This window comes from Cornus florida, unplaced genomic scaffold, assembly GCF_030987335.1.
Source record: "Cornus florida cultivar Cherokee Brave unplaced genomic scaffold, ASM3098733v1 CherokeeBrave_3.0.0_Hap2_Chr11, whole genome shotgun sequence".
NCBI classification, from domain to species: domain Eukaryota; kingdom Viridiplantae; phylum Streptophyta; class Magnoliopsida; order Cornales; family Cornaceae; genus Cornus; species Cornus florida.
The window spans coordinates 14,896,693-14,910,127 of record NW_026775581.1 but is presented as its reverse complement, the minus strand read 5'-3'; the positions used below and the strand labels follow the sequence as shown (position 1 = coordinate 14,910,127).

Here is a 13,435-nt window from a genome sequence, read left to right as displayed (position 1 = left end):
GGCCTTTATAATTTTATCCTGTTTTTAAGAGTTGCCCCATGATATATTCACATTGTTCTTAGCAACAAGCTCTCAAATTATAGAAAAACCCTAACTTCAACTCCAATTCATTCCCACCGAAAATCCAAATTGGGAAGCTTCAGCAACAACTGGACATGAGGAAATGAATATAGTTGATGAGCATGGTTTATTTATGCAGGTAGGTAGTTTGCACAAGACGTGTAACTAACACTATATGAAATTTTATGGAACAAAGCTAACAAAAACCCTTAAACCACTCATACCACAACCCTTCCTAAACAGTACAATTATCCGCTTTGACTCTTATAGCCGTTCAGCCAGCAAGCAAATATTATACACTTCAGAAACTTTTATCTTATTTTTTGAGAAAAATATTAACACGTAAGAATGAAACAACTGCTTGTGTAAGCTACATTGTTGGAAAAACTGACTTCTACTCTCAAAGAAGACTTAACTGCTACGATCTTCTCAAAGTCTTGCCGCATGGAAGGGGTGTCAGATTAGATAGTTCGCACTAACATGCCTCAGTCCGGTAGTTTCAAACGGTTGAACAGCACAAGGAAACTTTGCTCAGGTACAACATAAAGGAAACCGAGGTCTGCGCCTTTGACATATGGTCCCATGCCCTGCAATAAAATAACAGTAGATAAATTTTAAAATGAAAAAAGTTAAATAAACCATAGCCCAATAATTTAAATTTCAAGCTCTTTACATAGGTCAGTATCAAAAGAATGGTAGCGAAGATGTTGGACAAATTTGTTACCTTGCCATTGAGTTGAAGAAGTTCACCCTCCACCCACTTTGGATTTCGGAACCCAAATTCTGCAATCCTTCCCTGACCTTTGTAACTTGCAACCTGTATATTATGTTATCACTTACAATAATCAAGCACCATTCAGGAAAGGTCAAAATTTTAAGGGATAAGGACTTCACTTACCACTGAAGTCGGAACACACCAAATGGTAAAGGTTACACAATATTATTCTAATGGACAAAATTACCCTACAATAAAATTCTCTCCTTCCTCTACCATATATCTGCAGAATGTGGGACAAAGAACAAAGAAAAGTAGATTGAAGGGATAATGACTTCACTTACCACTGAAGTCAGAACACACTTAAAGTGGTAAAATTTCAAAATATTATTCTAATGGACAAAAATACCCTAAAATAAGATTCTCTCCTTCCTCTTTTATCACCATATCTGCAGAACTAGCAACTGAGAACTAAGAAAAGTAGATTGGCAATGCCTCCTTTCCCAACAGACATGGATACAACAGAAAACCACTCATCTCGACTCAACGAACAAGAATATAGTAAAAAATAATAGAGATGCATTATATGATCATCCATCATTATAGTGCCTGTTAAGCTTCATCTTCCATATTGCAATTCTTAATATAGAAATTCAAAAAATTAATCCCACCTTTATAAGTCATATATAATATATGTATATATACAAATTTATTTTTATAAATTATTGTGTCCATGTCTAATTCTTTCGGATCTTCATGTATCTATCTTATCACGTGCGTGTCAATGCTACTTTGTGTATGATGTAAACCAACATAACAAGCATACTTGGTATGCACAGTGGACTAGTTACAATAATGGGAGCATTAAGAACGGATGTTGAGGAAGGCTTATATTGTAATGTAGATATGCTTTTATTTAATGCTAGGGATTCACATGAACTGAATGGTTCATGAATAGTTCGGACACGGTTTGTGTTTGTTTTAGCTAAATGAAGCAAATGGTCAAGCTCAAGCTTCACAAACAGCATCCAAACTGAACTATAACACTCATAACTAGACTTGACTTGACCTCAAGCTGAGCTCAGACAGCTATTTGATTTGATCGAGCTGGACTCAAACAGACAAATGCTTGATTCACTCCACTCGATTCCTATTCAAAGCATAACATAATTACATAAATAACTACATATATAGCCAAAGAATGACTTTTCCACAGACAACCACACTTGCACAGACATAGACACGCGCGCACACAACAACTTGCAAGCATAATTACCACTCCCAATTCATCTGGATACATCCCCTGGTTGGATATGCGACTCCCTTTACCAATTTTTGCACGAAATGTCACCTAAAGATCGAAAAAACATTGATTAATATACAAACTGTCCCCCAACATACATAATAATCAAGAAACTGCATGTGATATGTAAGCCACTAAAACCACCAGAAAAAATGGACTAAAAAAGCAGGCAACTACTGAGAAATGACTAAAAGCTACTAACCTGGCCAGCAGGAACATTTAGATCCCCTGTCAGCTTTACTGCCTCAACATACTCGAAGAACTCCATATCCGAAGATTCATCAGCATCATCCACAGCATTCCAGCTCCCATATTTACGCCTCAATTGCACCACCTCAGTGCCATAAGGGCCAAAGGCACCAACATATAGGCCTACACTAGAATCAGCAGGTTTCGTTCTCAAAGATGGTGTTTTTGCTCATATTGATTATTAAAATGGGTAGAGGGATGGAGAAAAATAGAGACAAGTAAACTCACCATCAAAAGGATCTAAGTCGCCTTTGGAAGTGGTAATTCGAGAAAAATTTGTATACTCAGATAATCGATCCCGCTTCTGTGCCTGAGTAACAGCAAGTTTAACAATCTCACGCAAATCTCTAGAAACCTGTGATAATGATAGCAATTAATAATTTGTGGTCCACAAAAGCATACCTGGACTAAAAGAAGAAAGGTGGTTTGCACCAAAAAGGAGGAGGATGGTTTGATCACAAGTTCCATTTCAATTCTAACCCATTCCAGAATGAGGATTTTCTTCTATACAAAATTCCAATATTTCTAATAACTTGAAATTCCAGTGTCTTCTCTTAAATTGCAGCCAAATGAAATTAATGCTAAAACTAGTTCTGTAGCCTTGATCATTTTTAAAACAGGGATTGCCTGGAGCTAAGATACTGCATAAATAAAAAAAAAGAATAGGAAATTGCACAAGGGTGCTTCCCTCTATTTCATAAAACAGAAATAAACGAAAATCAACAGTTCACTGTGATTCAAGTTATTTCCTGCCATAATCTTATGTAACTCAAAAACCCCATTGATAAAACAAAGCAAGCAGAAATTTTCAGAACTAGTCCATAGTTAAAATCATAAGGCCAAATTTGATTTTCCTGAATAAACATAAACAAATATGTATCTCACCTTTGAAGAAACCTTATCAGAACTCAAAAATGCTTTGGCAACATCAGGAGGCATGAGCTCAGAAATACCTTGGGCTGCTATAGCTGCCACTTTAACTTTGGATACTATACTTTCTTCAGCATCATGTTCTTGGCTTTTTATTGGAACATGTAGCACAAAAGAATCTCTCTCAAAATCATTAATTTCAGCTGGTACACGCACATACTCGTCCTTCGTAGGAGTATCCTCTTTATTATGTAAAACTCCACCAATAAAAAGCTTCATGTCTAAGTTCTTTCCATCTTCAGTTGTGTCACTATCTCCACCCAGAGCAACCCGGTCAGGCTGAATATCATCCATATTACTACCTTCGTCTTCAGAAGTCTTACCAGCCATTTTACTCTCATCATCTTCTTGAATCAACTGCTCTACAGAATCATTATCGTCTACTGTTTCTCCAGTACCATTAAATTTCATGACTTTTACTTTCAATTCTGGGATTTTTTCTTTGAGAAAATTTATAACACTGCTTATCCCTTCCTCAGTTTCTCCATCATTATTTATGCTCTTCTCTTCACTTTTTTCTGCTTTATTTTCACTCCCTTTAATGTCAACAACGGATGCATTCTCAATTTCGGCAGTGGATGGAAATTTTGTGGGCTTTGAATTGGATGATGAATCTGTATGATTCGTTGAACTTCCTTTGGTGCGCTGCAAGAATACTACCTGCCAAAAGGTCAAAAAAAATCAGTAGCAATTTTTTAATATGCATGAGGATGACTAAGAGAACCAGACAGACCCTAAAGAGCAAGATTGTCCTCTCAGAGACGCGGCCTTGATCCAAGGCCAGATACTCATTATTAAAAATAATAATAATAAATAAATAAATAGATAAAATAATCACAATTTGAGGATCTTCAGGGGTCAGAAGGTGGAAATATACTTTTGAGGGCACATTAGTGCCCTCTCAAGAGATAGAAGTAATATTTCTAAGTGAAAAAGGATTCAACTACAGAAAAAGGAAATCATTGAAATGAGTGTGGGTGTTTTGCCCTAAAACCTCCTGTTACGTGTTCAAAAACATGACAAGGAAGTTATATCACTTTTATATTACTAGCATTTCTACCAACAAGATGATAGATCCAGTGAGGTTGAGAACAGACATTTGCTCAAATTTTGAAATCCAGTTAAATTTCAAGACCAAGCCAATGTGGAATACATCTATAATTTGCAGACCAAATTATACAAATCATAGTTATCCATTTAAGTAGAACAGTACATATGTACTCCATAAACCATAACTTGAACTTTTTATAAAATTAATGATTTGAACAAAGGAAACACCCTTAAATAAGGTCATGGAACAACCAAAAAGGCATGGCATAAACTAAACTCAAGAGGATCACTTTGCCTTCACAACTGGAGGGATGATCCATTAATCAACATCTTGACAATTTTTCCAGCATATATCAACCAAACTACATTTCGTTAATTCACTCTTTTTTATCTATCTATCTTAAAATAAAAGTATATATTATATACATCTGTAAATTAAATTAAATATTGTTAACAAAATATCACCCTCAGCTTCATATCAAAGTCTGGTTGGGGCCATTGGGACTTGGGCCCACACTTTAGTTTCGTATGGGCCTCTTCAAGCTTGGTCCTTTTCATGGCCTACCAGCTAACCCAGATCTGTACAAAGTGCTTATGGGTGTCAACTCACGAGTTCTACAGATATATTGAACTTGAAAACTTTATTCGGCACATATAACTCAAAAACAATCACCCAGCACCATGATTACAGCATACAAATGTTTGTCGTGTGTGTGTTTGTGTGCACACACATATGCACATGTACTTCCTGTTCACTTCAAATAACATTGATAGAAAAATCCCATGTGCACTAACTTTATGCCGACACTTACTTTGCTGGCTCAAACTCATTAGTGTGAAGTACATGGATGAAGATCAAAAAGTTGATTTCTAATCGTAGTCATATCAACTCAAAACTAGATATCAGAAAGCTCAGTAGTACGTAAGTCATATCAACTCAAAACTAGATAACAGAAAGCCATGCCACTCTTAATATCATAAGTTTTAACTTTAAAACATCGTTTATTAAAAAAATAAGCATGTGCATGTTACCTGCATGATATATGTCTCCTCAACATCTTTGACAACAAAAATTTCAAACACTGGAGTTCCAGGAGATGCATTAACCAACTGTCTGCAATAAACAATCATCAATATTGACTCCGGGAAATCATAGATTACTCAAAGACAGAAATTTTTAATATTTTTTTTATGATGGAACTACCTTGGACTGTAACTCCTGCCAACAAATCTGCCCACACCAGGAGTTATACGCAGTAATCTGCCAAAGGGGTCATCAGAATCCTTTGACCAGCCCACCCACCAACCAACCTGTACACAAAATTAATAAATGTTTACTGAAAATGGCAAGAGAAACTTACACCTACACTGTCGGTGGGGGTAAGAACAAACAAAAACGGATTAGAAGTCCTATATTTCTTGGGCCCTCATTAAGAGAGAAAAAGAATAGAAGTAGAAAAAAAGATTTTTGCAATTTTCTCTTTTCTGGCTCTATTTTTTTCACCCCAATGAGGAGAGATGGGGAGAGTATAAAATGGAACTCAGGGAACAACATATCTGCAAAAGGTAAAATCACTTCAGCAAAAGCTTAGGTTTATTCCTCTCTAACCTTTCACCTTCTCAAGCCTTAACAAACATAGTGACATAAAGACAATTTTCCACTTCTTTTATTATTTTTCTCCTAATATTTTCCCTTTATATCATTAAGCAGTAACCAAAAAAATAAAAATCATTAACTCACATACTTGAAGTATAATAATCAAAATGAGATACATCACCATGTTTACATAGTTGAAAAAATTGTATTGCAGCCACCAAAAACACATAATCCAGCATAAGTGGATGTAATTGCGAAGTAGGCAGTTCACGAAAAAAAATCTAATGAGAATAAGAAATCTCCATCAGACTGGCAGCATCCCTACCCACCCTGAAACCTCTCAAAAGCCCAAGTCCACAGCCCTTGAAATCATTCTGCTAAGAGCTTCCATCACCAAAAGAAACAGAAAAGGGGAACAAGTCCCTCAAAAGCTAGACAAGGCCAAATAGGGCCTTTAAACCCTCAACGAATCCAAAAAAGCAACAATTTCATCCATGGATTTACAATTTCTCCCTAGGATGCAACAAAAAAGGGTGCTAATATTATATATATATATTACTCTTAAATATATATATATATATATTAAATAATTTGAATACTTATGTTTGGGAAATTAACACATCCAATACTTGAATACGTACATGCACCCGACACACGTACCCAAGTCCATGTAACATAACCCTCAAACTAAGATATATATATATATATATATATATACTAGTCAAGCACACATGTGATGCACGTGGTATTATATATTTCCTTCTTTAATTAGATTTTATTTTATTGATTTCCTTGATTCAATTTTTAAATATTATAAATGTACTAAAACTCTTTGTACTTTTAATAATATAGTATATATTATTAGTATTTGCTACTACTATATTATTAAATAAGTTTTTTAATATTATATATTTCCTTCTCTAATTAGATTTCCATTTATTGAATTTCAGTATTTCCTACTACTATATTATTATTATTATTAGTATTTCATTCTCTAATTAGATTTCTTTTTATTGAATTTCAGTATTTCCTACTACTATATTATTATTATTAGTATTTTATTCTCTAATTATATTTTCTTTTATTTAATTAAATAAATAATTTTTTTAATATTATATATTTCCTTCTCGAATTAGATTTCCTTTTATTGAATTTCATTAGTTTAATTCTTTAATGTTATATATTTCCTTCTATAATTAGATTTCTTTTTATTGAATTTCAGTATTTCCTACTACTATATTATTATTAGTATCAGTATTTCCTTTTATTATATGATAATTGTAAAATAATGTTCTATAACTATTTCCTTCTTGAATTAGATTTTCTTTTATTGAATTTTAGTATTTCCTACTACTATATTATTAATAGTATTTGCTTTTATTATAAATTAATGTACTGAAACTCTTTAATGTACTGAAACTCTTTGTACTTTTAATAATATATATATATGTGTGTGTGTGCGCTCTCTTCTTCATTTTCTTTGATTAGCATATAAATTCTTTTCATTAATATCTATTTTTTCCTGTTTTCAATGATAATGTTAATAATATAACAAGAGCATTAGCTGTCTAGATTAAGTGGTATATCTTGCCGCCTCATAAGGGAAGGTCTAGCGTTCATGTCCAAGTCGAGACATGAGTTCTCTATGTTGTAACAATTATAGTAAATGTATAAATAATATTAAGGACCAAAGAGGAGTTAAGGACAGTTGACTATTGCTACAAGTTACTACATGTAGACATTATATGATTGAAAATTGCCACTGCATACTGCCAATGCTTGCAAGTCTGGCGGAACAACTATGCAGAGGGGAGGCGGGACAGGGTTCCCCACCCACCCACCACACACCACAACCCACTCCCCCCCATTACATTAATGCACAATATCCATTACATTAATGCAAGAGAGAAAAAGGAGAAAAATACACTAATGTCCCCTCATGTTTAATAAAACTGCATGAAACTTTTTTGTCAAACATTTTTGTGAAATGATGTTTACAAGAAAATTCTATAATTATATACCAATCTCCATTGGCGAGCTGGGACTACTCAAAAGGAGAAGAAACTAAAGTGTTGTGAGATTGTCATCAACAACAATGATATCATATATGCTAATATTTTTAATTGTCACTTGCTAAATGACAAATTCTATGACTATTTCTTGTACAAGTTACTAAATTAATAATCTTGTTTTGCTAAAAAAATGAGATATTTTGTTTAGTAAAAATCATTATTTTTTTTTTCTTAATATTTCACCTAAATAATAATGATATATCTTTTCCGAACTAGAATCAAAGTACTCAAAACCTTTTTCCAAAAATTGGATTTTTGAAAAACTGAAACATTTGCTGAAGGAAAATTGATTCTCTAGCAATGCTTTGTTCTTTACCTCTTCTCTTTTTAATTAAAAACTATCGTTTCCTCCTCTCTATATTTTTCTTTCTCATATTAGTTTTCCATCTATTTATTTTAAGTTGCATTTTTCTCAATACTCGATTTTTTCAAGGTATATACACTATGAATAATATTAAAAAAAATTACATTACAATTGGTTTATAAATTTTAAATAAATAGTACAAATTCCGCCCACCACCCACCCCCCCCCCCCCCCCCCCCCCCACAAAAAAAAAAAAGGCTTCGCCCCTGGACTGGTGCACTCTCTCTATCAGCTGCATCAATCAATGTTAAGTCTGAGTACGCTCAGTACGGGGCTTCTTAGCCTGCAGTTGACTACGCATTGAAAGACCAACCAAGAAATGAAAAGTCGTACTACCAACAACAAAAATAATATGACAAGTCTGGGACGATCTAAATAGACTCCAACCATTAAGTTAAGTAGAAATATTCAAAAAACATAATAAGAAACATGAAAGAATTAGACCCCTTGTTGGATGAAAGTATAACCAGATATTTCAAGACATAAAAAAATTATTCTTCCTGATATATGTATCTTTGCCTTTCTCTATAATATTTTACCAATGGCTCCTAAGAAAGAACGAAATTAATAGCAGCAACAAGGAAGAAATAAAAGAGCACTTAATAGTCATCTAGAGTTTATGCCTTCTGACCGAGGTCACTAACAAATGAGAGATATCATATATAACACAAAAAGTGATCTGTCCATCCCAAATTATTTGTCCATTTTGAGAATTCCAACTTTCCCAAAGAACAAGCATTAGATGAATTCAAACTGAATGTGTTGAGTATATTAATAAATTCAGCATTAGATGAATTCAAACTCAATGTGCAAAGTATATTAATAAATTCAAATTCAATCAAAAAGGATGGCTTGGGAGATAACACAACTTTGTATATCAACTTATCAAAGAGCAAATTTATGGTGGGACATCAAGAAAAATGAAGATGGAATGTCAAAGTTTGGGACAGATGGATTAGCTAAGAAAATTACCAGCCCACTTCCTGTACTTCTACATAACCTCGAAGCATCATGGTAACGCTCTTCTTCTATTGCATTCTGCAAAGAAACACAGAAATTAGATCAGGAGCCAAAATTATATGCATGAAGGTCATAAATAATAGTTACTACTTTCCATCCAACTAAAGATCCAACCTTCAACTGAGACATAATTACAGTAACAGTGTCCTTTGATGTTGCTTCTGCAATAGCCATTTTCAACTTTGCAGCATCCTGGAAGTCTTCCTTCTCTATTGCATCTTCTAGTTGAAACTGTAAAGAATAGCAAACAGTAAAAAGTTAAAAACAGACAGTGGGAGCATAAGTTGTGTTTATCTTCAGGAAAAAAGAAAAAAATGAGGATAGAATACCACAAAATATGGAAAAATTTTGTTTTTCCATAATTATATAACTTCAACCGAGGATGGATCTCCCCACATTCAACCTATAGTCAAATAACATTACCCAAACAATTCTAACAAAATCTAAGGGAAACATACAAGCTGAATTCTTGAAGTAATAAAGAATTTGCAAGTTGTACTTTTAACGTAAAGTGTTTGTTGGCTTTCAACTCTCCCTGTTATATTTTCCTTGTACATGTTTAAAAGTATTCAAGAATTCTGCTTGAATACTTTCTAGGCTAAACTTGGTACTATGGAAAAGTAGATCTTGAATATAGAATTTAAAGCGTTATCCTAATTCCATATCAGTAAAATAGATGAAAATAATTCATTGTTATCTTTACTGCAGCAGAAGAAGATCAACAATTAGCTGATAAAAAAAAGTCCACCTCTAAAAGTGAGACATTAGTGGTGTTGATATAACCGACTAAAGGCTGCACTAAGGTCAGGCTCTTGCATATTAATTTGAACCATCAGCTTCATGGAAAAACTAGAAGGGGAAGACCATTTATTTTAAGTGTATCATGACCATTTCGAGGTTTATGACAGCAAAAGGATTGTAAAGTGGCTTTTGATTTGGAAAATCAAAATGATTGATATAGCTGAGTGAAGAGGCTGGAGTTGTATAATGGCATTCAATTTGTGACCTCATGGAAGTCACAAATTAAGGCATAAACCCTTAAAACTGCATCAAATCAGTCCAATTGCATTATATCCAAAGCGCACATCTACAAAATCCCTTTAACCTCCATCCCTATTAGTTTAAACTTTAAACAAATTCATGTTCCCGATAATGTACAAAAAGTGCATACTATATAAGGATAGAATTCCAGTTGACCATTTTAATTTACGAAAGGTGCATGTATATGTAGTGTTGTGTGCACTGTTGCACTATATACATCAAAATTATAAGCAATCAACTTCTTTTACTTCCTGTCATTGCACACTGTGTCCTCTGTGGAACTTTAGACATCCTCTAAAATTTGCAGTAATAATCATGCTACATAGAACAGGATAAGACCAGCCTTGAGAGTTTTGTCCTTTTACTGGGATGCACAACTTTCATGCCATCCAAAGATAGGGAAGACTATCAGCAGCCTTTTAGTTTCTAGTACTCTTAACAAGGACAAGTTTTTCAGTCATGTTCAAACTCTCGCACTTCTTTATCACCCAGCCCATTCTCAAACTCTTTTAGGCCTACTTCTATTTTCCAGTTCTCATACTGTCGACTGCCGCGAAAATATGTACAGAGCTTAGCAAGAACAACCATAAATAACCACCATACAGCTATTAACTTACACCTAAAATTCAATTTGAACACTTAAAATTAAGAACCCACTAAACAAAAAAACAAAGATTATCAGTTGAACTAATCACAAAGCGAATTTTTCAATGGGTACCTTAATGAACAATAAAACATCAGCAGATTGTAATAAATTTCCATTAATTTCAGCTATTAGGCACTATATGTTAACAACCCACTTCACAATTACAAGTAATTAATGATGTGCCCAAGTGTATGTATACATATAGAGAGAGAGGAAACCTTGAGAATAGAGGCAAAGGTCTCGGCCTGTTCAATTTCAGAGAAGTGGCGGGTCCATCGATTCCAATCCCACTGTGAAGAAGAAGAAATATTGTTGTTGTGATTGTTATTGTCAGTGCTGCAACGGCAACCCAGCTTGGAATTCTTGAATTTTCTAAGAAGAGGTTTGTGACCAATCCGACCGAATCCCAATACAAATCTCAGATTTACAGAGTTCTTAGCCAAGAAATCAAAATAACAAGAAGAAGAAGAAGGAGGAGGAGGAGGAGGAGCAGAAGAAGATAGCGAGTGCCTGAATTGGGGCATTGGGACCAAATGTCCCGTGCCCACTGTATTTGCCACCGCCATCTCTCCCTATTTCTCTACCTCCATCTATATGTATCTATCTATATATCAATCAATCTCTGTGCTGGCTTCAGTCTGTGCGACTCGTGTCGTATCGAAGACGACTTCTCATTCGTGTTATATGGATAGAATCGCCCGGATAATTTACACGGTCCATCAGAATTACATATCCTGGACCCATTGATTGGTGGGTCCCATTTTTTTAAATATTTTTTTTTTTCTTGTTAATATCTTTCCGCAGGACTCTAATGCTAAAAAAAATTTATTTGTATAAAATTGTTTCAAGTAAATGAAGAATAGGATTGATGTAGGATAGTTTTATTTTATTATTATTATTTTTATTATTATACATAAATATTATTATATTGCAAGGTTAGGATAGCTTTATTAGGTTTCATATTATTTCCTTTTCTCCCTATTTTTTAAAGAAAGTTTAATATTGAATAGTTTTTATATCTTTAGCTTTCTTTTAGTATCAGTTAGGTAGTTTTTTTTAATATATTTTTTGTTTTCTTATACTATTAGTTTTCTTAAGCAATTAGTTAATTTGTTAGGTTTCTCTGACAAAAGTTTCTTGTTTATTACAAATACAATAATGAATTAAATTATCAATAACATATCAAATTCTTGCAAAAAGAATTTTTTATAATTTTGTTAATTCAAAGTTGTTCTAGTTCATTATTGGACATTCTTAGCATGGCTTTATCAAGTATTGAGGTTGATAAGGGATAGAAATATCAGTCAACGGATCAAATTCGGATCGGATCGATTAAATCCATATCTGATTTATTAAGTTAACGAATTATCGTATTTAAATCGGGTTATCAGATCGAATGTTTCAATCCATATTCTATTTAGCCCGGATTCAAATTATTATTAGTTTTTATTTTTTATAATTACAAAAATTAAAATGACATGTATAATTATAAGTTTAGATGGAGTGAAGAATTGCTAAAATATAGAATAGTGCATAATGCAATCAAATGAATATATTGATAAATAATTAATATATATAAATTTAATACTAGTAAATAACTAATATATATAACATTCTTATATATAATAATAATATATACAATTTTAATTGAATCGGATTATTATGGGATTGGATTGTTTATCTGATTTGTTAAGGTAATGGATTATTGAATTTTTTTTTCAATTCGCATATGAATAATCGGATTAAATTCTGATCCATTAATAAGTCTAGATAGAGAACATAAGTCAAAGATTTGCCTACCATGTGAGAGAAGTGTTGAATAATCTAGTATGTTAGCCAAAATAAAAACTAATGTGTTGCCAAAATTTGGTGTAAATTGGGTAACCATAATTAATTTAATAATTATGAACATTATTTAGTTGCCTAATTAGTAAAGCTCTCAGCAACTGATATAGCCGAGTCCCTCCTTCCCTTAATTTGCCGGCATAAAATTGTATTAATCATCATGTGAATTTTTTATTTTTTTTAAAAAAAAAATAACATGTGAAACTTGTGCAGAAATGAGGTTGATATTATAAATCTACGGAAATGTATTAAATGATGGGTGTGGGTAGGCCCAAGGATATATAATAGTATGTGGATCTGCATGAAAATCACTGCTCCCACAATTGTAAGTGCTTTGGTGATAATCCTACTCCAAGTTGAGAATTTTCATCATTTCCCTTCTATTTTTTAGGGCTGCAAGTGGGGAAAGCTTAACTTACAAGTGCAAACAGAAAGTACATAGTTTGTCAAGTCTTTTACCAGACACAATGAATGGACCTAAATTATTTACACAAACATCTTCAAAACAAAAACATGTGGGTGCTTCCTGGGAGGCAGCCAAGG

At 33.3% G+C, this 13,435-nt stretch overlaps 1 protein-coding gene across 2 annotated transcripts; it reads right to left on the bottom strand.

The window, feature by feature from the left end:
• Nucleotides 1–257: 257 nt before the first annotated feature.
• On the bottom strand, nucleotides 258–11,684 carry LOC132285274 (protein EXECUTER 2, chloroplastic). 2 transcript variants are annotated; one of them, XM_059787442.1, is made up of 11 exons: nucleotides 11,266–11,684; nucleotides 9,475–9,591; nucleotides 9,313–9,378; nucleotides 5,512–5,618; nucleotides 5,340–5,421; nucleotides 3,213–3,917; nucleotides 2,556–2,637; nucleotides 2,281–2,450; nucleotides 2,052–2,126; nucleotides 785–877; nucleotides 258–647 (listed from the first exon to the last, which is right to left on the bottom strand). In XM_059787442.1, the coding sequence occupies exons 1-11, from the start codon at nucleotides 11,611–11,613 to the stop codon at nucleotides 546–548; spliced, it is 1,947 nt and encodes a 648-aa protein (XP_059643425.1). In that variant the 5' UTR covers nucleotides 11,614–11,684; the 3' UTR covers nucleotides 258–545. The 2 variants fall into 2 exon arrangements, with proteins under 2 accessions (XP_059643425.1, XP_059643424.1); XM_059787441.1 differs by having other exon boundaries at nucleotides 2,556–2,682; nucleotides 11,266–11,681.
• Between the last annotated feature and the right edge of the window lie 1,751 nt (nucleotides 11,685–13,435).

What these genes read in the sequence shown, in the direction of transcription:
- LOC132285274 (XM_059787441.1), bottom strand. Translation starts at nt 11,613, where the DNA reads ATGGCGGTGGCAAATACAGTGGGCACGGGACATTTGGTCCCAATGCCC. An exon ending in GGCAGGAGTTACAGTCCAAG is followed by an intron (nt 5,422 to 5,511) that starts GTAGTTCCATCA and finishes TGTTTATTGCAG; the next exon opens with ACAGTTGGTTAATGCATCTC. An exon ending in TTCTTCAACTCAATGGCAAG is followed by an intron (nt 648 to 784) that starts GTAACAAATTTG and finishes ATTTTATTGCAG; the next exon opens with GGCATGGGACCATATGTCAA.